Source organism: Sciurus vulgaris (genome assembly GCF_902686455.1).
Source record: "Sciurus vulgaris genome assembly, chromosome: 9".
Taxonomy (NCBI): domain Eukaryota; kingdom Metazoa; phylum Chordata; class Mammalia; order Rodentia; family Sciuridae; genus Sciurus; species Sciurus vulgaris.
In genome coordinates, this window is record NC_136469.1 from 74758116 (window position 1) to 74784404 (window position 26289).

The 26289-nt window shown below is 33.9% G+C and overlaps 1 protein-coding gene and 1 long non-coding RNA gene across 7 annotated transcripts in view; one reads left to right on the forward strand and one right to left on the reverse strand.

Annotated features, from left to right (window-relative positions):
* The window catches only part of ARHGAP24 (Rho GTPase activating protein 24), a 449241-nt gene that overhangs the window by 64531 nt on the left and 358421 nt on the right, over positions 1 to 26289 (reverse strand). For all 4 annotated transcript variants that reach the window (XM_079153263.1, XM_079153265.1, XM_079153266.1 and 1 more), the window contains one exon: positions 5360 to 5482. In XM_079153263.1, coding sequence (XP_079009389.1) covers positions 5360 to 5482 — 123 coding nt within the window. The remainder of the gene's footprint in view (positions 1 to 5359; positions 5483 to 26289) is intronic.
* LOC306669397 lies at positions 174 to 20545 on the forward strand. Of its 3 annotated transcripts, XR_013766096.1 has the most exons (4): positions 174 to 562; positions 9853 to 9963; positions 16530 to 18222; positions 19550 to 20545. It is a non-coding gene; the product is annotated as an uncharacterized lncRNA (long non-coding RNA). The 3 variants fall into 3 exon arrangements; XR_013766097.1 differs by lacking the exon at positions 19550 to 20545 and having other exon boundaries at positions 16530 to 18686; XR_013766098.1 differs by lacking the exon at positions 19550 to 20545 and having other exon boundaries at positions 174 to 398; positions 16530 to 18686.

Consider the following 26289-nt stretch of genomic DNA (forward strand, 5'->3'; position numbering starts at 1 on the left):
TAAAAGTAAATCCTAGCAAAGAATCTATAGGTATAACCACAAAGCAAATTGACTTATGTATCCGTGTATACTAATACAGCAATATGGATTCCTCTGGTTATGGTTTGAAAATCAATTCGAATTTCAACCTTCCCCCATGACCCTGCACACAGCTTTTCTACCCAGCCCCCACATCCACCAATCCTTTCAGTCCTACTCACTGAATAATTTACTTGTTGGGTTAATCATTCATCTACCTGGCTGTTCCATAAGCAGATTTGGAATGCTAGTGCTTTAACCCCAAATGACCCCCAACGCCTATTTCTCCAGTGCAGCTATTCAATCAGAGCTTCACAAAACTGAGGAGTGCTAACAAGTCACTCTCATTAACCACATCACTGCTCTTACCAGCAACCCAGGTAGGTGAGACTATGTCATTTAGTGGGTCCAGTAAGTATAACTTGGTACCACAAAGGCAGATGCAGTGCTCACCTGAAAGTACCTGAACCAGAAGAAAAACTCAGGCACCTGTGCATGGATATGAAGCGAAAACTTGTCATCACAAGATTTTGGAACTGGGAAGGTAATACAGTTCTGTCTAGTTTACTTATGTTATTAGTGAGCAAACTAAAGGCAAGGGAAGTAAAACCAGATTTCCAAGATCACACAGCTGGCCTTGTCTGAGCAAGGTCACACCATCACTAAACTAAACCTTGCTTTTCCATATGCTGATTATGCATCATGGAAGTTATTAAAAAATAATACTTTTATTTTATAGTCAGAACTTGAACCCAATTCTTCTCATAAGGAGACAGAAATACACAAAAGAAAACTAATTTTGTGACTAGCTAAAGTAAGGCTAAACATTTAGATCTAATGAGCAAATTAGTGGATTTTCACACTTCTCTGATCTTGGACTAAGCACATCCAAGAACAATGCCTCAAAAACAATTGGAAATAAACCCAGTATAAAAAACGAACAAAAAACAAACAACAATATCAACATAAGGGAAGGGGGAAGAAAAAACACTAAACAAACATTTCCAAAGCTAAAGAAGTGTTTTGGCATCCCAATTTTTGGACTTACTTTTGAGCAGACACCACAGGCCTCTTAGCATTGTTAACAGGGAAACAACTGTTTATGGGTGGTTTTCAGCAAATGGCACAAAGTCGAAGTATCCAGATTCAGATATTAGGCTAAGGAATTAAAAGGGAAAATCTCCTTTCCACACTGTCATTAGTTTTTCTCCCATGTTTGAATGTTTATTATACATTTGTCTTATTTGAAGAAAAAAGAGGACTATCATTATGAAATCCTATGTTTTGTGAATTTTACTATACCATTTTTAATTTCTACAAGACTGAAGTACTAGGCAAGCTCCTCAGGAAACTATACTGAGATTTCAGCTCACTCCAGTCAGAATGGCAATTATCAAGAATACAAGTAGCAATAAATGTTGTTAAGGATGTAGAGAAAAAGGCACACTCATACATTGCTGGTGGAACTGCAAATTGGTACAACCACTGTGGAAAACAGTGTGGAGATTCCTCAGAAAATTTGGAATGGAACTACCATTTGACCCAGCTATCCCACTACTCAGCATATACCCACAGGACTTAAAATCAGCATACTGTAGTGATGTGATCACATCAATGTTTATAGCAGCTCAATTCACAAAGCTAACCTATGGAACCAACTAAGGTTCCCTTCAACAGAAGTTTCCTATATTTTAATCAGATATCCATTACTGTAATGTTAGGGAATATTTTGCATATATTTGCAAGCTAGACAAAGATAAGCCTAAGCACCTCAGGAAATAACTTTTCAAATACATAAATTATGAAATGGCCACAGTGAAATGCCAGTGCTATAACAGATACATTTAAAATGTACCTAAGTGTAGTGCACCATATAAACCAGGGTGATGTGTCACCTTCTCTTCCAAATGTCTTTACAGATGCCATCAGAACAACCACCACCATAGTCTGAGTGGCTGGAAGGAGAGTGGAAGCCAAAAAATCTTTATTTATGATAACAAAGTCTGGGTCACTAATTAAGACAGGGAGCAATATGTATTCCCTTTTGAAAGGCAAGTATGGCAATTCAGACACTTTTAACAGTTTTGTTAAGGTACAGTTCATATATCACAGAATCCACCCATTTAAAGTAGCAATTCAACATTTTTTGGTATATTCACAGATATGTGCAACCACAGTCAATTCTAGAACATTTTTACCTTTTCAAAAAGAAACTGCATACCTTTTGGCTATCACTGCCCTCCAACCTAGCCCACTATCTGAGCCCTAAGCAACATGAATCTATTTTCTGTTCTATACTTTCACATGAATGGAATCATATAATAAATCATCATTTGTGACTGACTTCTTTAACTTAGCATAATGTTTTCAAGACTCATTCATGTGGTAGCATGTATTTGTGATTCACTTCTTTTTATGATGAGTAATAATCCATTCTCTGGATCTGCAGTCTTGCATTGCATCACATGGAGATGTGTTCTGAGAAGTGTATTGCTAGGCAATTTTGTTATGCAATCATCACAGAGTGCACTTAAACTAAGATGGCTATGATGTCATTAAGTGATATCCTTTTATGGGACCACCATTGTATGTGTGGCACATCTCTGACCAAAGCATCTATTATGTAGAGCATGACTGTACCACATTCTGTTTATCTATTCATCCATGCATGAACATTTGGGTGGTTTCTCTTTTTCATTTTTTTCTTTTTATTTTCTTGTTGCTCTCAATTCATGTATACTTGAAAGACTCAAAAATATATTAATTTTAATGAACATACTTTTAAAAACTTCAATTTTTATATACTAAAGAATATACTACCAGTAAACCATGGACCTGTAATTGTGGGCTTTTTGTTACCACAGTACAAGTAATAGATCACACTAGTAGGTTTTAAAGCAGGGAAAGATATGGGTTTTCTTATTAGTACTGTTATAGTGTGACCCTTGGCAAATTATTCACCTTCCCTAGGTCTTAAGGACCTAATCCACAAAATGTGGGACAAAAAATAAAATGAAAACATTGGTTTTAAAATATTCTAAATCACTAGAGAATATGATTAATGAAACAATAAGTACAATCTTATATAAGATAAAAAATATTAGTCACAAAAATTTATTGTTTAAAAATCAAATATATCTTTAAAATTTAATCAACGAGCATAGAAATTAATATGAAATTTAAAACCAAGACAATGGTGATGGTGCGCAATCTATCAAAGTCAAAATTCTGTTGGTGTTATGTTATGTATTAATTTTTTAAAAAATCTGATACTCAGAGAAATCACAAAAGAGTCCTTGCAAATTAAACAAGTACCTTAAAAGTTTGCCTTGCAATCTCCTAACACTCTCCAATTAAATAAAGAGGGCCAGGGAAGATTTTCTTTGGAGCACTGTTTCTATCATGAGTGCTCTATACTAAAATATATCTCTTTAAAAATAAACCCAAATCTATTTGTGAAACCCCGGAAACACTTTATTCCACGGGATAAAATATATAAACTCATTGACTACTAGAGAATCCCTTCCAGGTTCAAAGAATTAAAGATTCCTAGATAGTTCTTGTCTTAGTCCTACTGGGATTATTTCTGAGAATTCTGGGCTGGTGGCACCACCTGTGGCCACTGATTTTGGAGAGGCTAACTGGATCTCACTCGTTCCTCTTGAAAATACAACACTTGATGGAAATAATCCCTCAATATAAATCTTCCTTCAGTAGATATTAAGGTACCTCCTAAAACTTAAGAGCCCCAGAAATCTGATGACAGACAGGTACAAGGGGTTCCTTAGAAATAATGAGAACTTTGAAAAGATACATTGTCATGGCCCCCACAAATCTCTAACCCTAGAGGTGACAGCAAATTTGTACCAGTTGCATAAATGCCTCTTATGCTGTGAGGAATTCTCTGCTAGAACATTGGGCTGGGATCTCAGCCTGTGGGTCTTTTTGAATGTTTTCCATAGTCACTTGTCATTTTAGGTTATGAATAGGGTGGCCACATAAATTGTCATACAAGTTAAGACACTGTGCAAGTGAAAGCTAACACTGTGCATAATCATCCTGGTCTGATAGTTGTAAACAGACTGTCAGCCAGCAAGCAGGAATATAATGATCACCCTGCTTAGGAAACTCCCTCTTTCCTAAGAGAAGATACTATTAAAAACTAGACAAATTAAGGACATGTATCATTAATCTAGTAAGAGATCAACATGTCTTTGTTGAATCTTTCTATTTTAGTCTTCCTGTTTTGTTTGCTTTCTTAGTGGAGCTGGGATCAAATCCAGTGCCTAGCATATACTAAGAATGCACTCTACCACTGAGCTATACCCATAGCCCAGTGCTTATTATTTTAACTCAACCTAACTTTACAATTTCTTCAACTGAGTTTTAAAATTATCCTAAAATATAAAATGCTGAGTCAGCTTAAGATGCATCAACTATATGTTCAGAGGAAAGATTCACTTTGTGAATTTAGGTGCTGATGGTACACAAGAGAATATATATATATATATAAAGGGGGGAATTATAATTGGTGTATTAAATGTGAATTTCACTTAAAATTATTTTTAACAATATCAACAAAAGAATTAGGCTTTATATTCTTGGAAATACATGTCATTATAGATAAATATATTTGTATCCTTTTTTGGGGTTCCACTTATAGAAATTTTTATTTAAATAATTTTTGTTTATATCATTCTAGTTTATTTATATCATTCTCACCTGACCAAAATCATATCCTTTATCTTTTCTTCATCCTTTTTGTTCTATTCATAGCACCTTTTAGCTTATTCTTCACATGATGCATTCTCAACAGTGTATTAAGATGTTTTTTAAACTCACTATCAAATCTACACATATTTACCCAATTCAAAGCATTTTTTAAAAACTCCAACACTCATCAGATTTTCATCAAAAGATTTGGCATTCTGTTTTGATGCCATTGAGCATCTGGGATTTGGGATATCTTCTAAAGCTATCAGTAAAATTTTGCTTTATATCTAGATGTTCTCAACTAATCTATGTTTATGGTATGCTTCCTATTACTGTTTACCATTAGCAAAATGGAAAAATTCAAATCCAAAAAAGAAAAAAAGACCCATCATTCATTTTTAAAATTCAACAAATTTAGGGAAGAAGTTAGTTATTAATGATATGTGATCTGAATTAAAACTGAAAGAGTTACACAAACATGTATCTGACAATAAGGTTGAATAATTTTCTACATATTTTAACAGTCACCCATTTGAATATAGGAGCCGATTGTAACATCAACCAGAGGAAAGGAAAGAATAGGTTTGGTCTAACTTTCTGATTTTCTATGACTTTAAAATATGCTCACCTCCTCCAAAAGGTCCCCATATGACTCGGCGAATGGACTTCACCCAGTCTTCCATATCATTCTGGGTGCTCGCCATGAGGAGGTAGCTCTCATGATTTGCTGTCATCCGATCTCGATCGCCTCCTGTAAAAACACATGAGCACATTCAGTTTGAAGATTCATCCAAAGATTCCTCATCATTAGCCTCCTAGGGAGTCCCTGAAACACAGACTGTGTCTAATGCAGTCAGCCCTAGGTCCTACCTAGTGACTTGGAAATATTTACCATAGTTTCCAAACGAGGGAAGAAAACTGCTTAAAAAGGAAAGACTTTAATGTTTCCAAGAGAAAGCTAGACAACTAATGTCATTTCCCAAACAAAGCCTGGATTTTTTTGTCCTAGCAACAACCCATAGGCCTGCATTAACTCATAATCCAATCTATTCACACAGCTGCTGAATAGGGTGGAACTGCACAGACATAGTGAAAGAGGGAGAAGGTAGGATAGTGGTCCACAGAGCTTGGATTTTCATTTGCAGCAGGGGTTACACACTTAAGTGCACACAAGGCCAGGCTACAGGATGTCACGTTTGAGTGTGAAAGAGAGAGTCAATATCTATAGGTGACATTTGACCAAGAGTCTTCCCCCAACTCCCTTCTATATGAGGTACCTCATTCTCTCAGGTCACAACTTCAGGAGGGCAAAGCAAGAATGAAGAGAAAGAAGACACATAGCCATGAAGGCCAACTCAACACTCTGATGACCCTGACACCTGAGAGTGATCTTTTGGAAACTCCTCACAGTGCCTCCCTGCACAAGTCCATGGTTTCTTTTATTTTTTCCCCCCAAACAATCCATTTATTTAAAATCCTATATAATATCTAATATCAACTTTGAAATGCTAGACTACCAAAGCATGGAATTTAATTTCTTAGAAATTTTTTTTATTGTGCATTGAATGGTGACTTAATCTTCACCTTCATAAAACAAGGACAACCACATACCATCTTGAAACTGGTCTTGAGGCATGGTTGTCCTTGCAAACTTGTTTTATGTGAAAGGGTTGTTGCCGAAGAAAAATGTCTTCATGCTCTGAAAATAGTGTTGTTCCACAAAAGGAATGATTAAAGAAATGGAATAGTAACTAGCCGAATTCTCATAATGTTAATATTATTTTGAGTTCTTGGATCCTCAAATAGTTATTGACATTTAATTTTCACTAAGTATTTTAAACTTGCCTTGGGTTGAATTAATAAATATTCAAGTGTTTGGTTAAAATATTGTTTGTTTGTAGGTGGATCTAAATACCACTGGGGGAGGAGTTTACAGGCATAAATTGATAATAGACACCCCTGTTCTCTCCCCTTCACACGTAACCTAATTCCCACATACCTCTGGAAGTAATAAGTATATAAAAAGAGTCTGTAACCTGAACTCTGTAGGTTTTCCTGGGTTGAGAAGTACAGCTATTCTAGCACTGATATAAATGGGTAAAAGAGGCATAAAGTCGAGGAAAAGCAGTCAGTTGCAGCCAACCGGTTGTACACTAGAGTTGATATTTTACATTTTAATACAAATAGATGGGAGCAGGGAGAGGTTCCAAAAGGGACCACATTAAATAGGTTTCCTAATGTTGACAAATCTCTTGAATAAACAAGACTAGCCTTCTCACATCAGAGAGAAAATCTATTAGGGAAACAATGATCCTCTTATACCTCAATCATCATTTTAAGCAACTTGAATCTGAAAAACCATAGAGAGGAGTCAGAAAATCCCAGCATCTGCAGTTCTATCTTGTATTAGATGTTTGACCTCTGGGGTATTACATAAATTCTGGAAACTCAATGTCTTTAATCATACTTTAGAAGTAATAATCCTCACATAGTCAATTTTTGGGAGAATTTGACAGAATAAAGTACATAAAAATACTAGCACTGTGTTAGTGTAAACTAGAAATTCTGTAAATATTAATTGCATCTTCCTTCTCTTTCTCCCACCATCCCACTGCAAAAGAGACATATTACATTAAAATGATCTCAGAAAGCCATTACATCTAATAAATGCTTGGAAACAATTAGTCAATAATAACAAGGATGTTTTTTAAAAAATTATTATACACATACACATAAAATACATATTAAAATTATATACTGCCCATATATGTAAATATACCACATATTAATATGTATAGGCATGGTTGTCTGACATGTAAGTGGCAGAGATAACTAAATGGCGACATAAAATGATGCTTTATTTGGCATGGCACAGTAAGTACTAAGAATCTATTCTGTGTTCTCATTTACTTACACCACAGTTCTGAGCAAAAACAATTACCATTTTGAAATCAGAATATTTTAATTATTGTCTTTGCCTGGAGGATGATTAGCAATTCAGACAGCAATATCCTGCTGTGTCACTCCCAGCCCAGGCAGAAACAACCCTAGTAATGAGAATGAGTGACAGCCCTTAGAGCTGGTGTTTCTGCCTGAAAGTAGAGGAAAAAGAGGATGATAAGCACAACTGGCCATTATTCCCTGACTTTTTATTTGATTCTTTATCTCTGCCAGTGGTGTTGCGTGTCTGACCCCGAATCTCATTTAGACTGCCAATCACAGATATAAAATTCCATCTGTGAATTTCACCCATGGATATAAATCTCGATTTCTCAGTGTATTACAAGAAAAAAGATTTAGAAAAATATTTTCTACAAGTCTTGGTGGAAATACAGATTTGTTACTAAGAAGGCGATCAAAATGATTATCTAGATTTATACAGTAGTACCTCAATACTCACACTTTCACTTTCTGAGGTTTTAGTTACTTATGGTTTAATGAGGTCTTAAAATAGTAAATGGAAAATTCCAGAAGAGAACAATATAGATTTTAAATAACTGTTACTATAATATATGGTTATAAATTTTCTGGTTTTGCTATTAATTTCTTACTGTACCTAACATATATTAAACTTTATCTTACGTACGGATGTATAGGAAAAAACACTATATAGAATACAGGTATTCCACTAGGGGTACTGCAACATAACCACCAGGAATAAAGTGTAATTACTGGACAGATATAAACCAGAAAATCTGTACTAAAAATAGGTGATTTCTAACCGAAGATGGCATCTGCTGCATTTACCTCTGTTCTAAAGCCTGGTACTGTGACTTATAATTAAAAGGGCTCAAAACAACTTATCAAATACATGATTTGATAAATGAATAAACTCAGAATTTTAACTTTGAACAATGCAGATCAAGTTGGCTCTTTATGGGACTCAATGTTCCATTTAGCCATCTTAGAATTCAAAACATTGTAAAAGGTGAAAAACAAAACAAAACAAAAAACCCCATCAAACTCTATAATTGGAGTTTCAGTCGTCTTCAATCCATACAGTATCTATAAATAAATATAGGCAGGTATGGATTATATCATGTTATATAAGCCAGCACACATTCTTCATTCTTCAGTTTTGCTTTAACATAAATACCTATGCAGTTTTAATTTTTGTAAAACTACTTTGAATGACGGTGATTTACATACATTTTAAAGGATACATTATTACCTTTTAGATGGTAACTAATGTTGGTAGCAATGCTTTAGTGTTATTGTTAACACTACAAGAATTTACGATTTTAAGTAAACTAAGTTCCATCATTCCATTTTACTTGTTTATATTTAATAGAAAGCATTTGCACATTTCATTGAAATTTTCTGTTTTTGTTTGATATGCATTTTTTGTTTCTAGAAAATAAAATAGATTCTCCGAAAAAAATGAAAACATGATGAACTTCAGTAAAAACTAAGCACAGATTAAAAAAAGCCTAATGAATTTAATAGAAAAGTCTTTTTATCTAAAGTTAAGAGGTAGTTTAAAGAAAACTATAAAAGAAAATAAATTATTCAAAAAAGAAGCTTAAATATCCAATAACTATATGAAAAAAATTTCTTTAGTAGCTACAAAAATAGGTTTAGAAGATATTGAACAAATTTGCAAAGAATTTCTACCACTTGGAAGTGGTATGCCAAGATATATATGACCATTGCTTACAGGATTATTGATAATATTCTCATGATACAATTGCTAAAATAGGATTTTAAAACTTATTAATATGTTTTTATTACACAAAAGTAAATATGCAAATTTTATATGACATTTCAATTTTCATATAAGTAAAAAGAAAAACAGGATACTTAATTGAAATACATAATAATTTTAATGGTTACCTGTGAATGCTAGGATTGAGAGTTCACTTTTTGTTTCCCTTTCTACATTTGTGGAGATGTTCAAACTTGCATTATTTTATCATCCATGCATTATTCTAGATGTTCCATTAACCCCTAGTCATGTTATATTTGGGATAATAACCTATGCTTAAATGACAGTTAATGTGCCTATCATGTTGTTTTTTGCTTGTTTGTTTATTTGTTTGTTTGTTTGATATAAGACTTTTTAGGGAAACTTACAAAGAACCAGCCAAAATCACTGGAGTCATTCCAACCTACCTCTTTTAGGTAACCTGGACTAAACCTGTTAGAATATTAAATTCTCTACTCAGAGGTGTTCCCATTGCCTTTTTTCTGAACATGTGATGTATGAAGAAGCATAGCTTCCAACTGACCATAGTAAGAAAGGCACCCACCCCCATATGAGATGATGATTGCTTCCTTTATGAATATGTATGATTATCCCTAGTAAAAGACCTTGTTTCTGTTAGTTTTTCAACACTGTGACTAAATAACCTGACATGAACAACTTGGATGAGGAAAGGTTTATTTAGGTTCAAAGTTTCAGAGGTTTTAGTCATGATGGCAGGCTCCATTGTTTTGGGTCTTAGGTGAGGAAAAACATCATGGCAGAAGGCCTTGATAGAGAAAAGCAGCTCTGCTCATGGCAGAAAGGAAGGAGAGAGAAAGACAGAGGGAAAGAGGGAGAAAGAGAGAGTGAAAAAAAAAGAAAGAAAGGACAAGGGGAGGAAGGAAGGAAGGAAGAAGGAAGGAAGGAAGGAAGGAAGGAAGGAAGGAAGGAAGGGAGGAAGGGAGGGAGGGAGGGGGGGGGAGGGGGGAGGGAGGGAGGGAGGAAGGAACTAGGACAAGCTACAGTTCCCAAGGGCTTACACCTAAGGAACCACAACTGTATACTAGGTCCACCTCTTACATTTTCCGCAACCTCCCAATAGTCCATCAAATTATAAATCCAAACTATAATATTTTCTTTGCTCAGAGAGACACCCTGAGTATTATTTCTGTCCAGTGCTCTCCTTACTTTCTGCAAATAACAGAAAACTTTTCTTCTCTCTTTTATCACCTGGTTGTGTATATTGTGTATATTTTCATCACCAGATTATGTAATTATGGTTCTACCATACATTAATTCTTATCAGAGAAAAAAAGAATTATTGAAAGGAACAGATGATAGAACCTCTAAAGTCATGAAGTCTCTAAAAAATAAAAATCCAAGGTGAGCTGGAATGTAAATATCACTAACCATTGCAGTTTAACGTTGTTCAATGTAAGCCAGATCTAGCTATTTGGCAGGCTGGGGCAGAAGGATTGTTAGTTTGAAGGTAGCCTAGGCAATTTAGTAAGACCCTATCCCAAAGTAAACAAGCAAACAAACAAAACACATTAAAAGGGGGGATTGCAGCAGATATACAACAGTGGTAGAGTACTTGCCTAGCAAGCACAAGGCTATGGGTTCAATCCCTGGAAGCACAAAATTTAAAAATAAATTTTAAAAAAGTTAAAACAGCATTTAATGTGAATTCTCATTTATTTATAGAACTTCTTTCTTCTCCCAGATACAATTCCTGAGTGCATTTTCAATGGGAGTTTTGGGACAAGAGAACAGCATTGCTCAAAGTCCAGACTGTATCATGTAACTAGGACTTTCTGCATGACAAAGGGATCCATAACTATTATGTACAGACCCTTCTAAAACTTATACCTGAATAAATAGGCACTGAATGTATTAGGTAGAAAAGTCCAAAAACCAATCACTGTTATGGTATATATCTTTAGTATCCTCCTATAGCCCAAGTGCTAAAGGCTTGGTCACCAACTTGTGTTGCTATTGGAAGGTAATGGAAATTTCAGAAAAGGTGCCCAGTGGTAGGAAGTTCGGTCACTGATGGTGTGACTCTGAAGGGGAAAGTGGAACCTCAGGCTCTTCCTGTCTCTCTCATTCATGTCTTGGCTGCCAAAAGTGAGAAGTTTCCTCTGTCATGTGCTACCCACTATGATGTACATGGCAATGGGCCCAACTACAATGGACTGAAACCTCTGAAACTATGAACCAATAAATCTTTGAGCCTTATAAGTTATCAGTCTCAGGTATTTTGTCACAGTGATAGAAAGCTGACTAAAACAGTCTTAAAGTGGATTTTTGCTACTTTTCTTTAAAGGAACATAATTGTAAGTTGTCACTAAAATTGTGAGGTAAGAAGTAAAACAATTTCTCAGAAGTGACATGTTTATAAGTGTATCTTCTTCAGTAAACAAACTTTTAAAAACATGCAGTGAATCCATTGTTTACATTTAAATTTTTTAAAAAGTTGCTCAAAGAAAACTGCAGTTTCAGACATTTGAGTTAGTTTCCAAAACATGATCACAGTACAGATCTGAGGGCATTTTTGTAAACACCTCTAATGCTGTTAATAATTTCAAGGATAAAATGTTTCCTCATTCCTAATTGCAAATTAGGTCAGAGCTAGGCTGTTATACTATCCATTTTCTTATAGAGTTCAGAGAGATATTTTAAAGTTCTAGTAGAGTTATTAATTTTCACTCAAGCATTTAAATTTTTAAGAATTACTTTTGTCAAAACTTAGTTTGGGTCTTTATTTTTGGTGGAACTCTAATGATGATCTGCAAGAAATAAAGTATTTCTGGAGCATTATCAGTGGAAAGTTACTGAAATGGAAATCATTTATTCCTCTTATGGAGACTGATATTTGGAAAACAACCAGAAATAACATGAAATACAAACAGCAAATTAAGGGCTTCTCTGGATACTATCACCTCTAAATAAATAAAAACAACAAAAGTAATAATTCACAATTCACAAAATAGACCAGAGAACAATTTAATTCAAATTCAATACTTTTTTTCATAATTAAATTGTGTTTATTACAGACATTTTGTCACCTGACAATTAAAATTTTTGGTCTTTCTAATTAAGCTTTTGTTTAACAAAATAGCAGAAGGGCAAAATTTCAACTCATTGTCAATTAAAAAATTGTATAACTCTGCAATAAGAATATTTTAAAATTCCTATAAGCTAGGAATTTTAAAATTTTAAAATTTTAAAATTTATAAGCTATAAATGAGGATTAATTAACAGCCTTGTAAATAGTAAAGTTATATAACTCTACAGTAAGATTTCTTAAATATTTTAAACCTCTAAACCAAAATCATGAGAATTAACTAAGGACCCAGTGGCAGTATTATGTTAGCAGTCTAAAAAACATGTGCATAAAAAACATATTACTAAATGGTGTGTTGTATTATAATAAAATTAGTGGCACCTTTAAATTTCATGAGTAATCTATCATATCACTTGACATATTATTTAAATCTTCGACTAGGTCATAGCATTTTCATAATAAGGAAACATCTGTAGTACATAGCTCAAAGTAGCTATAAATGAATACTTACTTGACTATTATAGATTGATAGGTATATATTAATCATGGTAGGTTTCTAAGAATTCAATTTCAAAATGATTTGTGAGTAATGTGTCTCCTCACTACATATATATGAAGAATTGGCCTTCAAATTCTATACTGTCCAAGTTGATTTTGGCTTTCTTTTCCTCAAATTGCACTATAAAAATATTTTTTAAATGTTATAATTGGATTAACAGGACTGCCTTGATCAAACTGCAAATATAAATATTTGCTGAAAAAGAAGAATTGCAAAATGATTAAGAGTTGTGACAAGAAAGTCCAACTCCTGAATTCAGAAAAGACATTTATCAGCTGCAAGATCCATTATCTTCAACTGAGGGTGTGATAGCTCCTTCCTCAGAGTGTTGTGTATTAATGGAATGAATTATACTATTAAACACTTCAAGTAGTGTTTGGGATGTAGTTTGTTCTGGTTTTTTTTTTTTTATTGCTTTATTTAATTTTAATCCTATTTTTTCCATAAACTAAATATTTTTAAACTGAGATCTTTTAAAATTATAGGAAGGCAGCTTATTTTTGGAGAAATACTATTCTGAATATGTTTTTAAAGGAATCTAAGAAAGCAGCTATTGATTTAGTTTTCAAGTAAATGTGGATTTTCATATTGATCATGTTGTCAACAGCACAATTGTGATACATTCACTTTTATTATTTTTGATATGTTTACTTTTACATGGCTAATAAAACCTCTAAAATTTCCAATAGACTTAAGTTTTTATTTAACTAATTAAAAGAACTCATTTTTTTAAAAAGCATAGTATTTGTGCCTAGCACATTATTGATAAGAAATATGGAATTTATTATGCTTTGGATAATAAATTATATTTCAAGTTGTATTTGGAAGTCAACAGGATTTCAATTTAAGTTCAACAATATATTCTCATTCTTGTCAAAGGTTTAGAATCTAGTGACTTTCTTCTCAGTATCTAAATAAATTCCTTTGATTGAAATTTCTGAGAAGTACAGTAGAACATTTCCTTGACAGAGTTGAAGTATCTAGAATTTATGCCACCTTCTAATTTAACTTAAGTTCAGAGCCCAATTAATTAAACACCCTGATTGGTATAGAAAGACAGGTAGACGAAATGGCATTTACAGTCAGATCAGTGTTTCTCCAAATATTATGGGATGGAGTCACAAGAGAATGTAAGGACTGACAGAAATCAGGACATAAATGGAATACCACTCAGTGTCACAGCCTCAAGGCAGGGAGTTTGATGATTGCATGAATCAAAAAAAAAAAAACCAGTAAACTTTTTTTTTTTTTTTTCCCTAACAGGATTTCTCAAGAGTACAAGTGGTGACTTGAAATATGAAAAAAAAAAAAAATGGTGAGGGATTTAGGCATTTCTTAATGAGCCAGGAAGTTCAAAACAGAAACCACTGAGGAACCTGACAAAGGGGCAAAAGTTTCCTCAGGAAGCGGGGAGAAATCCTTTGGAGTTCTACTAAACTTTTTTCTCCCCATAAACCTGGTAATAAACCCTCCACAGCAGTATTTCTCAAAGTGTGATGAAAACTACAGATAGGAAACAGCCTTAGCGGGACTTGGGAACTTGATAAAAATGAGAATTCTTGGGTCCCCACCCCAGCTCAATTTATTCAGAAACTGGCAGTAGGAACCCAGCAGTCTGTACTTCAAGATTCCTGCCAGGTGAATATGATACATCATGAATTTTGAGAATAGCTGGTCTTGTAAGAGAATTTGTTGTAGCAGATTGAGGCTATAAATTTTAGAATTCATGTATTTCAACCACACTCATCCTGTTAGCTTGTATCCATGTCTTATTCTTTCAGTGACAGCCATTCAGTCAGAAAGTACTAAGATTTAAAGCTATGGATCACATAACTTATCTAATTGCCTATTTGCATTGTAAATGATTAACATTCTGAAACTAGTTCTGCAAGGACATGCCATTCAAGTTGATATTAGCAGTCTGGCAAATTTGTGAGCCTCATGCATTAAAGATACCTTACTTTTATCAAGTCAAACATTAAGGCATTTCTTTTTGCATTTGAATATAAATTCATTATTCCTCTTTCCCTGGTGCACAAAATTTGATGAGTTAAACAGAACATTGAATTTGGAGAGACAGGCCACATTTGAAGATCTAGATTAAAATGCTAAAATCCATTTAAAAAATTCCCTCATATCCCACTCCTTTTATTGTTTTTGAATATTAAAAATCTGCAAGGCTAATAATATTGCCAGTTGGCAATTGCAGGGCAAATTAGTTTACAAATTATCTTTATTTCCCTTGATCTATTGGGTTTTTACAATAACCCTGGGAGGTGAAGCAGAGAATGTATTCTTCTAGGGAACGTATCTGTGGAGCACCTGCTATTGTTCCAGTCACTATTCTAGGTTCCAAGGCTGCAGCAGAGAACAGAGAAAAGGTTGGAGCTCAGAGTAGGGTCTGGACCAAAGACACTGATTTGGAAAATACCAGTTTGATGCTACTTGAAGACAGTGACCTGAAGGATGTCCCCAGGGAGTACTGTAGCAAGAATGGAGAAAATATAGTGAGGTCAGAAGAGACTTAGGAAAGACTGAGTTAAGAAAGTGAGCAAGTGAGACCAATGCTGTTGGGAAGGGGACTTAGTGAGTATAGACCACTAAATTAGGAAAAATAAAGTCACTGCATAGTTCAACATGTGAATGGTCAGATGACATAAAGTGGAAACTGACAACTTTGAAAGAACTGCTTCAATCTACCAGGCCAGCATGAATAAAATTCTGAACATTCATAAGCTTATGGAGGACAAAATAGCAGAAACAGTCAGTAAAACTGATTCTTCTAGACATTTCCATGTATGGCAGAGCAGATGAATGGAGGCAGCAGTCAGTGGGTGAGTGAACTGTGGTACAAAGTAAAAAATTAGAAATATTAAAGAATGTTTGTGTGCCTATGGAAATTACTCTTTGAAAGAAAACTAAATAGCATTGGAGAGCAATTTCTTTATACCTCTGTCAGGATGGCAGAATAAAAATGGAAAGGGGTTAAACTTATAAATAATTTTTAAGTTAATTTTATTATTTTTATTTAAACACAATTTTTAGTATTTATTCAATGAGAGAGTTTTGGCAAGTTAGATTAATTGGAACAATTTTCTTCATGCAACATCTCTCTCTAGGTTTCATTGCCACAGATGCTAATTATCCAATTTTACATGGCAGTTTTACAGAGTGTATTTGGTCATACAAAAAAGAACTCCTATTTTAAAATAAAATACTATAATAAATACTATAAAATTTAATTAACCAACAAATGACAACTAGTGATCATTATAATCTTTTAAAATTAAAATAAACCTTTGACTTCAGTTTGAATTTTGTTCTTTTATGCAACTAAAATTCTTTTTACAATCAGAACAGGACAACTGTGCAGTATGCTTTGTCTCCCACAGTTACATCTGTCTCTTCTGGATTACATAAGTTCTATGTATGTGTGTGTTTGAGAAGGCAGGATGTAAAATATGTCTGAGTTCTGGGATTTTTCTCAGCCCTCTAGGTAAAGGCATACTGCTTCACAGGGCACCGAGCATCTGCATAACACATCACAATCTAACATAGACATGAACATTGGTGATTCAGAACTAACCAACTGTGTGACTTCACAAAATGTAAGCTATTTTCCCAATGAGCAATGTTAAAAACAAACTCCATTTACCCAATTCTTCAACTTATGTCTGGAGTTATGGGTCTCACCTAATTATCCCATTCTAATTACAAATCTTTCCAAAAGGAGTGGGGGTGGAAGGTCATTTATTGCTCAAATTGACTAGAGACATAGCGTTCCTTTAAAGAATATTTCTCTGTATCTGCTTTTTAATCCAAATGCTGTATATTAATAATATAAAATTAAGCAAGGAAATGGATGAAAATCTGAAAAATTTTTGAAACTGTTATTCTCAATAACCATTTGCAGGTAGGTGGAAAGTTTACAGTCTTATGTTTAAAAATTACAACAAATGATCATTTAAAGAGAACCATTGTAAGTTGAAACATTTTAACATATTTTAGGAACTACTTTATACCTCTCAAATAATATGCCACTACTTCCTAAACCTTAAAAATTGGTGGCTGTCATTAGCAAAGTGAAGTATAACATTTACCAAAAACAAGGTCTTCTAAGTTCTCATAATAATCCACTGATCAATAAATGTGCTAGAAATTTTAAGTCATCTAGTTTTTTATGTTATTTGGAATAACTGAATCCAAATACAACTGTCTCAAAATTAAAAAGAAACAAGGCTCCAAGAAAATTCCTCCAGACCTGTAATATTGCATTCATTTTCTGTTATGCATTATCCTTCATATCTAGTTAATACTTCTTTGAATTCCTAAAGTGCTATAATTTTCAAGACACCTGCAATAAATTAAAAATTTGATTCTTCCTGCTGATAGATTTATGCTATACCCCTCATAATTTTGAGTAATCAGCCAGAATTGACAACAATTCAGCCCAGCATATAATAAATTAGCATTTAATGAACATTTATAGGTATGTGCAGTAATATTGGAAGTCAGTAAACCAGTTGCTGATTAGGGGCATCACATTCAATTAATAGGTAATTATCATACTAAGTCAGGATAAATTTGGAATACAGACTGGCAGATTGACAGGCAAATTGTCAAACTAAGGGCAAGATTTCTTAAACATATCCAATGATACCTATCAAGAGTATTTTTCCTAATACAATTGAAGAAAACCTCCAAAGAGGTAATAGATTTGTGCTATCTTTCCCTCTCTTATCTGGGGGGAAGAACATGCACATACATGTACATTCACATATCCCAAGGAAGAAAAAGAAAGGTCACATAGAGCCAACTATTTACTGATGAAGAACATCTTGTAGTTGAAAGCAAGATTGAATCAAGATCACTGGATTTCTCTTTGGTAGATTCCACAAACACCTCTAAGTTAGAAAACCCAATAATTTAGATAATAGAAAAAAAAAAAAAAAAAGAAGCCTATTCAGAAGATCTGAAGCAAGCAATATTTAAACCTTTAACTTTAAAACCAGATCTGGAATCACAGTCATTTGTGCTGATATTTGTTAGAGGTATTTCTTTTTTTATTAATTTTTCTTTTTTCTTTTTTTTTTTTTTTTGCTGTAGATAGACCCGATACCTTTATTTTATTTATTTATATGCAGTGCTGAGAATCAAACCCAGTGCCTCAACATGTGCTAGGTGAGTACTCTACTACTAAGCTACAATCCCAGCTCCTTGTTTCGGGTATTTATTATATCAATGAATAGAGAATTAAATTATATAGCTCCATGCATTAAAGATATTACTTATTGTTCTTTAACATGTCTGCAAACTGGAACTAAAAATATATCAAAACTCATGTGGGTAAGACCTCTTCAAATATTGTGACATAGTTAACTTTAAAACTAATGTATGTTCATTGTTTTTTATTTTTTTAATTAACTGGAGTATTTTGTAGGTCAAATTCTCCTCAGTACTCTGTTTTCCTGGCTCCCTCAACATGTTGTCTATGGTGGGCTGTGTATCTCAATCAAATCTCCCTACCTCTCTTCAGAAGACTTTTCTACATGGTTCTTATTTAAATTTCTACCAAGAACTCCCAGCCATTGTCTCTTGGACCGGACACACCCTTTTACAGTGTTTTTTATTGTTAGAGGCAGTATTATTTTGCTATTGGTTGTAATTCCCTTAAAATTCCCTTAAGCCCCACTCACCCTTTTGTAAGTAATTCCTTTGTATAGAAACCTTCCTCAAATTATCCTACTTCAAATTTGGCATTTTTTTTTTTTTTAGTTAAGACTCTGATATATTTAAGTTTGGTAAGTGATACATTTTGCACCCTTTAAAAAATCACAACATTCTTTTCTATCCTAAAAGTCAAAGAATCTAGAAATTTCGCTGCAAATAAACTTACTATTAGTTTAACACTATACCCACTGATATTTATATACTTTAAGGATGGTGATGAGTTCAAAATAATTGGTGACATTCTCTATGCACCAGGATCTTACTAAAGAGGCAAAGCATGTAATGGGGAAAATGATACAGAAAGCATGAACTGAACAGTCAGGTGCCGATGTTTCTGATACAAAAAGTAAGAGGTATCACTTGTTAAGAAGGAAAGAACATCACATAGTATCCCACAAATATATACAATTTTTATGTTTTTATGTATACATTCAAATTAATTTTAAAATGAATAAATATGGTGTATTCTCAGGGAGAATGTTCTGAAAGACAGGGAAATTGAAAAGCGTTTTGATAAATAATCCCAAAGTCAAGGCAGATGGGAAAAGGTATAAAAATGCACATGGAGCTTTGTGTACCTGACCACCTGACTCAGATGTCTCTTTTAATGTAGGCGTCTCAGGTCAAGTCGGCTCTCACCTGCTCTGGACTTTCTCCAGCTCAAGTTCAAATTCTAAGAGGTTCCCTTCACTGTGCTTCCCCAACCCCAAAGTATTCTCTTTTGTCCCAGTTCCCGAGTTTTTCATTACTCTTCCTGTGTATTGCCATCTTTTCCCAGACTCACTCTTTGCATAGAACTGCTCTGTTATTAGAGGATCCTGGGATACAGCAGCAAACCCGCAGCAGGCAGCACTTCTGAGATGAATTCATCTTGAGCCATGCTACAGCAGTCCCCTGTCCACAGTGGATAGCTTTCAGAAACCCTGGTGGACCTCTGAAACCATGGATAGTTCCGAACCCTCCATACACTGATTTTTCCTATATATAAACACTTAGGATGAACTTAACTTTTTTGCTTAGAGGAATCACTTTACAGTCTTTAGCATATCTCAAGAGCCAGCATCACTACTCTTGCATTGTGGGTACCAATTATTGAGTCAAATAAGGGTTACTTGAACAAAAGTATTGTGATATCAGAACATTTGATCTGATAACTGATGTAACTATTAGGCAACTAATGGGCAGGCAGCTATAGGGCTCCTGGGTGGGATGGAGTGGGACTGTGAGATTTTTATCACTTTACTTAGAATGGCATGCAACTTAAAACTTATGAATTATTTCTGAAATTTTCCATTTAATATTTTTATACGGATGTTGGCCACAGGTAATAGAAACTTAGAAGGTGAAACTGCAGATAAGCAGGCACTAAATTAAGCAAACCAGGCATACAAAGATGACCAAGAGCCAGGCATGATGGCATACAACTGTAATCCCAGCAATTTGAGAGGCTGAGGCAGGAGGATCACAAGTTCAAAGCCAGTCTCAGTAACTTAGTGAGGTTCTAAGTAATTTAGCAAGACCCTGTCTCAAAATAAAAAATTAAAAAAAAGACTGGGGATGTGGCTCAGTGGTTAAGTGTCCCTGGATTCAAGTCCTGCTACCAAAGGGCACGGGGAGACTAAGAAATATGTTGTTCATAAGTAACCAGTCTGCTGTCTACTAGAGAAAATACATAAATGAGTCCTTTAATTTCTATTCCAAATAAAAATGGAAATTCTTGGTAAATACAATGTTTATATACGCACTCATACCTGCAAATATATATATATATATATAAACATATATAAATATATACACACACACACAACACACACACACACATCTTTGCCAGGAACTATGTGTCGGACAAGGATTATTTTATAAATGAGCCAGTTGGAAAAGAGAAAATGTATAATGTTGAAGTTATTCAAGAAACCATTTCCCAAAACAAGATAAAGTGCATGAAGCGTGATAGATATCAAGACAGTACTTGTTTTATCTGAATATGTCTATTTTTGTTTCACATAATAATTCAAAAGTAAGAAAAATATGCTGAAAGTTTAAATAAATGTAAAACTTTAAATAAAATGAACTAGATTTGTTGGGCTATCCATTTTTCATTGGCAACTACAGGAATACCAAATGATAAGTTGACCACAGGAGGGCTTTCCTTTTCTTGGAATGTAGAAACATATCAACACTAGGAATATGTTAACAACTACAAAGGGGATAGCAGCATTTGAAAATTCAGGGTAGGAGCTTGGAGGTCAATCAAGGCTGCATCCTAATTTTATAGCTAGATGTCTGAGCAAGCAAGATTTCATGCTATCAGATGTAATTTTCTATTCATTTTGCTCCTAATGAACACAGAATCAGTCAGTTCCTTGTGTAGTCAGTGTCTGTTTTTACTAATACGTGCTTTTCCTGCCAAACCTTGAAGTTCTGCCTTGTTTAAAATAGAAACAATGAATATATCTTTCTGATTCATGAGGAATGGAATCAATTAATGGATGAAGGTATTTTCTTTGGATATGGACTTCTGCTTAAGTGTACAAGATCACAATTTTGGAGCCCTCATTCCTATTGTTATGAATCCATGAATCAATGCTATCACTCACATCCAATGATGCCAATGACTATAGGACCCAATCTTATAATAAAACTAAAAAATTCAAAGCTAGTAATAACCATGATTTTTATTTCACTATAATTTTTATAGATCTTTTGAGTTTTCACCTATGTCAGTTTGTAAAGCTAAGTTAGTGTGATACCAAATTTAAGGAACACTAAAATACCCAGTTTGGAAGATAAATAATATTTCAATAGCACATTTTAAAAGGTTAACATAGAAAATCCACAATGAACAAAATAAGTCAGGATCAGTATTTTTTATTTTCCTTTTCTAATATTCTATCACTACAAGGATCCTGTCAGTTTGAATATTATCAACCTAACCCTAGTACCTTTTTGGTAAACCCCATTTCTGCCAAGGAGCACATCAGCCAGCCAGATGATGTGGTGGCTATCACCATTTATATGACTATAAGAAACACCAAAGAGTACTCTAGGCAGCTTCCTTAAGAGTGATGGGTTTTATAATGCTGGAAAAATCTATAACGTGTACTTTGTATGCTATAGTGGTTGCTATAATTTTGAAATATTTGTGTTTGGGTTTTGCTATCTTTTTTTGTGTGTGAGAAGAGTGGGAAATATGAAAGGGAGATGTACATCCTCTCTTTATCACAAGGTTCTCGTGTATAATGAACTATACTACTATACAATGTCTTTGGCCTCCAGTACCAGGTTAAATACAGCTTAACCGTCACCTTCACACCAAGACAAAATGAGCTGATGACCTTATTTCAGCTCCTTCTGGCAGAAGTCCAGAGTACTAATTGGCACCCAGATGACAGTGCCATGAAACCAACTAAGGTCACTGAAATGTGCAAAGCATCCTGCATATGTGTAAAATCTCATATAATCAACACACTCAACACCAGGCATATGATGTTTCTCTTTTATTTTAGTACACATGGGGAGAAATTGATCCTGATGGTCCTGATGTTATTTGTTATATTTTAAAGTAAAATGCTCTTCATGTGTATTTAAGAGTAAGGTACAACAATAAACTTATGTATAGCATGATATTGAATGGAAACCAAACACACACAACCCACATGCAAGTATGACTTCTTTATATTTACAACCAGATTTACCAAGTGAGTTGCACAGTGGCATTTTCTAAGAGGGAAATTAAAAAAGGAACAAGAAATGAAGGTTCAGAGAAAGGAAGAAATGAGAAAAGGGAGTATAGGGATATAAATATAGATATACTATGTAAATGTTGATTATCACAACTTCTTTTTTAAATCTCTCCAACAGATATTTTTTTCTATAGGTATATGAAGATTTGAAGAAAATCGCTTCTACTCAAATGACATAATATACACAATGTGCCTAGCCTCCTGACTGCCTTACATGACCAGATAAAAATTCAGATCACCCACACATCCTCTTTACTCTTTTTCATAATGTAAAACTAGATTCTTTTCCCTCCTTTGCTGATATTTCTCAGTGCTATGAAGATGTTTCCTCAATATTGTGGCCCTATCTCGACCTCCTCACTCAGAATTTCTCTAATATTTTTCCTAATGGAAGAAAAAACAAATTAACTGCCATTCAAACTGCTTTGAGCATAATAAATTAAATTTAAAAATCAAGTAATTCTGGAAAGTCTTTTATCTCCTCACATACTTTTAGATTTGGTTCTGCAATTAAAGACAACAGTTAGGCATTTGTAATTTTATGGGGTTTTTTTTTTCCCCCATCAGTCTGTTTTTGAGTCTTGTGATATGAAAGAAGATCACTCACCACAAAATGCAATTACTTGCAAACTTCAATTCAGCAAATATTTAATAATACTGTGACAACAGTACTTTTAGTAGTTTAGTTTCACAGGACCATTATTCCTGTCAGGGAATTACCACCTACATCACTGAAACAAGGCACTTATTGAGTATTTTTTCCTTCTTCTTGATTACTTCATGTAATGAGAAAACAAACCATACAAAATAGTGTGTATCTTAAAATTTAGCTGCCATATTAACTGATAGAAATATTTAATTGATCAGTCTAAAACTCCTCAGTTTTGAAATTGCACACCATGGAAGTCATTATATTGCATTAAAAATCAGTACTGTTGGAAATAACAATTTACATCTTGTCAAATTACATTTGCTATCATTTCTCAAAGGACATTCTGGGAAAAATAGGATTCGTGGTACAGATACAGATGTCATATGATAAAGATGTTCATAATCCAATACAAGGGAAAGTATAGGTAACAAGTTAATAGGTTTTGTTTTGTTTTTCTGTAGAACTCATTGGATTTTTCAAATTCAGATATATTATTAAAACTCCAAGAAAGGATAATATGCTGATGTCTAAAGTACACATAAAAATCATCTACAGGAGGGTTTTAAACAAATTGTGCACCTGAATCCAAATCAGATTCAGTGGATCAGAAGCTCAAATGACAGAGAGATCTGTAGTTTTTTAAAAAGTTGTTAAAGGAATTTGGGTGTCTTAAACATCTCATTCTCATGTTTTTTTAATTTATTTTTTATTTTTTTTTAAGAACTCTTCAAACTGTAAATTTTAAGACACATTGCAGCAGCTTCTTATACCTAACACTGGGACTTTTAAAACATATCACTTTCTATGGTTAATTCAGTATTACTTTTATATCTATTAACTTATCCATGTTACTATATTCTGGAAAGAACTCATCAAAAGGTAACTGCTACCCAATATGAGTCCTGAAGTGAAAAAATAATAAGATTTTTAATAAATACAAAAAAATTAAGAGCTCAGTTTTAGATTGTAATAGTTAAGCTCCAATAAAATCAAACTTAATACAAATTACAGCTCTTAATATTGCCACATGTCTAGCACATATCAGAAGACTCTTAGAGTTTAGATTCTTTTAACCAAAGATCAAAGTGTTCAGTTAAGTAGAAAAATTCTTTGACCTAGGTTTCCCCCCAATATGGAGATGAAGTGTACAAAGTTTCTCATTGAAGAAAAATGTTACAGTGTTTCTGATCTTGTCAATAACTCAGAAGGAAAAATATTAAACAAACAAACAAACAAAAAATCTTGCGTGCTATCCTCTGTTCATTATCGTTAAAGCATACATGAAAATAACCTGTTTATGGGAGGAAAAATACAAAAAGAAAACTGAGATATAAAGAAGAATATTTAAATCTTTCACCAAACCCCAGATCAGTTTCAACCAGAAAGTTGAAAGTTTTCATCTAATTTCAAAATTCTAGTTACATCTGACTGAGTTTGCATGATTCTGTTTTAGATAATATGGATGGTCTAAATATTCACAACCTAGCCCAAGGGGAACACGTTGCAAATAGGGACAAGCCATGACCACTAGACCATGATTACCAGACTGTGTAGGTTTTATTTTCTTCTCTCAGCCAACCTTAAAAATGAGTGGCTGGCTAAAAGCTGGAAAGGTTATTGGAGACAGGGAACTATGGTGTTGTATCAACCTACATTGGAATGTGGAAGAGTGCAGGCCCTGGATCTGCTCAGTGTGACCATTTGGAAAAAAAACTTCCTGGGGAAAAAATAATCATAACCTCTAAATTACACAGACCAGTAGGCTACAGTTATTAACCCTGTTCATTTGCCGTCTGAGCTTTACAGGGGTGTCTCCCACAATGCAAGTGTCACAAACGTGCCCTGAAGGACAGCCTTCTGTCAATATAACCCAAATGCCTCATTGACAGTTCTATATACAGATTACCAGCAGAATGAAGCATTTCTTCTGGATTAGTAAAGATATAATAAATATGTACTTTCTTTTGGGCAAATGAATTACTCCTTGGCCGCAAGCTGAACATTCCTGGAGGAGAATGTTCAATAAAATGGTTAAAACAATTGCAAATTATTTGGCTTAATGACTTTACCATATGTGATCTCAAGTTTCTTGCTGAGTTAATAAAATGTATCTCTCAAAAGGCAAATGACAGCTTAACAAATGTTACTGATCCTTCTCAAATCTCTGATAGGTTGTTAAATTAAAGATTTGAAAATACTATGTAAAAATCTGGCCATCCATCAAATGTTCTACTAGTCTATTATGTGACAGGTGATTAGAAAGTGAAGAAAGAAATTTCTTATGATTTTAAGATTCCTGTCAAATATTTTTTGTTCCTTGGGCACTCATAATGGATTCTGACATGAAAGAAATCACCAGTACTTTCTTACTACTTCTTCTCCTCTATAATAAGGGAATAGCAGTTAATTTGAAGTCAGGTCTCTGTGATATAAATAACTGCTTTTGATTAGTCTACAGCTCAGACTGGCAAGACATTTATTTTTCTTAAATTTTTTATTGTATATTTCTAGAGCTAAAAACAGATTAGGAAATATGATCTCACTGGAAGAAGGAAAGTGAGATAATTGGCTCTGAAGAGATTTCTTTTACCCAGAGAGAACACCTGGAAAGTTAAGGCACACAGAGAGTAATGGGTTAAACTTGTGTTTAAGAAAGTTGGTCACATTGGCAATTGAGAAGGCAGACTGAGAGTGTAAGCAAGAGAGAAAGGTAATACTAATTGTCTGTTCACCATATGAAAAACATTATGATTGCTATTTCACAAATTTTATTTTATTTAATCCTGCATGGTGGGTTTTGCAATCTCCATTCTACAGAGGAGATAACTGAGGTATAGAAATGTTGAGTAACTCCTTGGCTCACAGTGTTCCATTTTCTCCATGACTGAGGATTAGATGAATCTCTTTGATACTTGCATTGTTTTCAACTTTCAACAAGTAGCAATTTCCATGAAGAGGTCCTGATAGTCAGAGGTCTCTTCATGGTGAAAGCAATAATTAATGACAGTGTATTTCAAGGAAGGTTGCAATTACTTAATTTTTCTCAGATCCAATTTTATTTTGGATTCTCTAATTCAACTTTTCTGAGTACCAGAAATCTCCCTTGCAAATCTTGAACTTCCC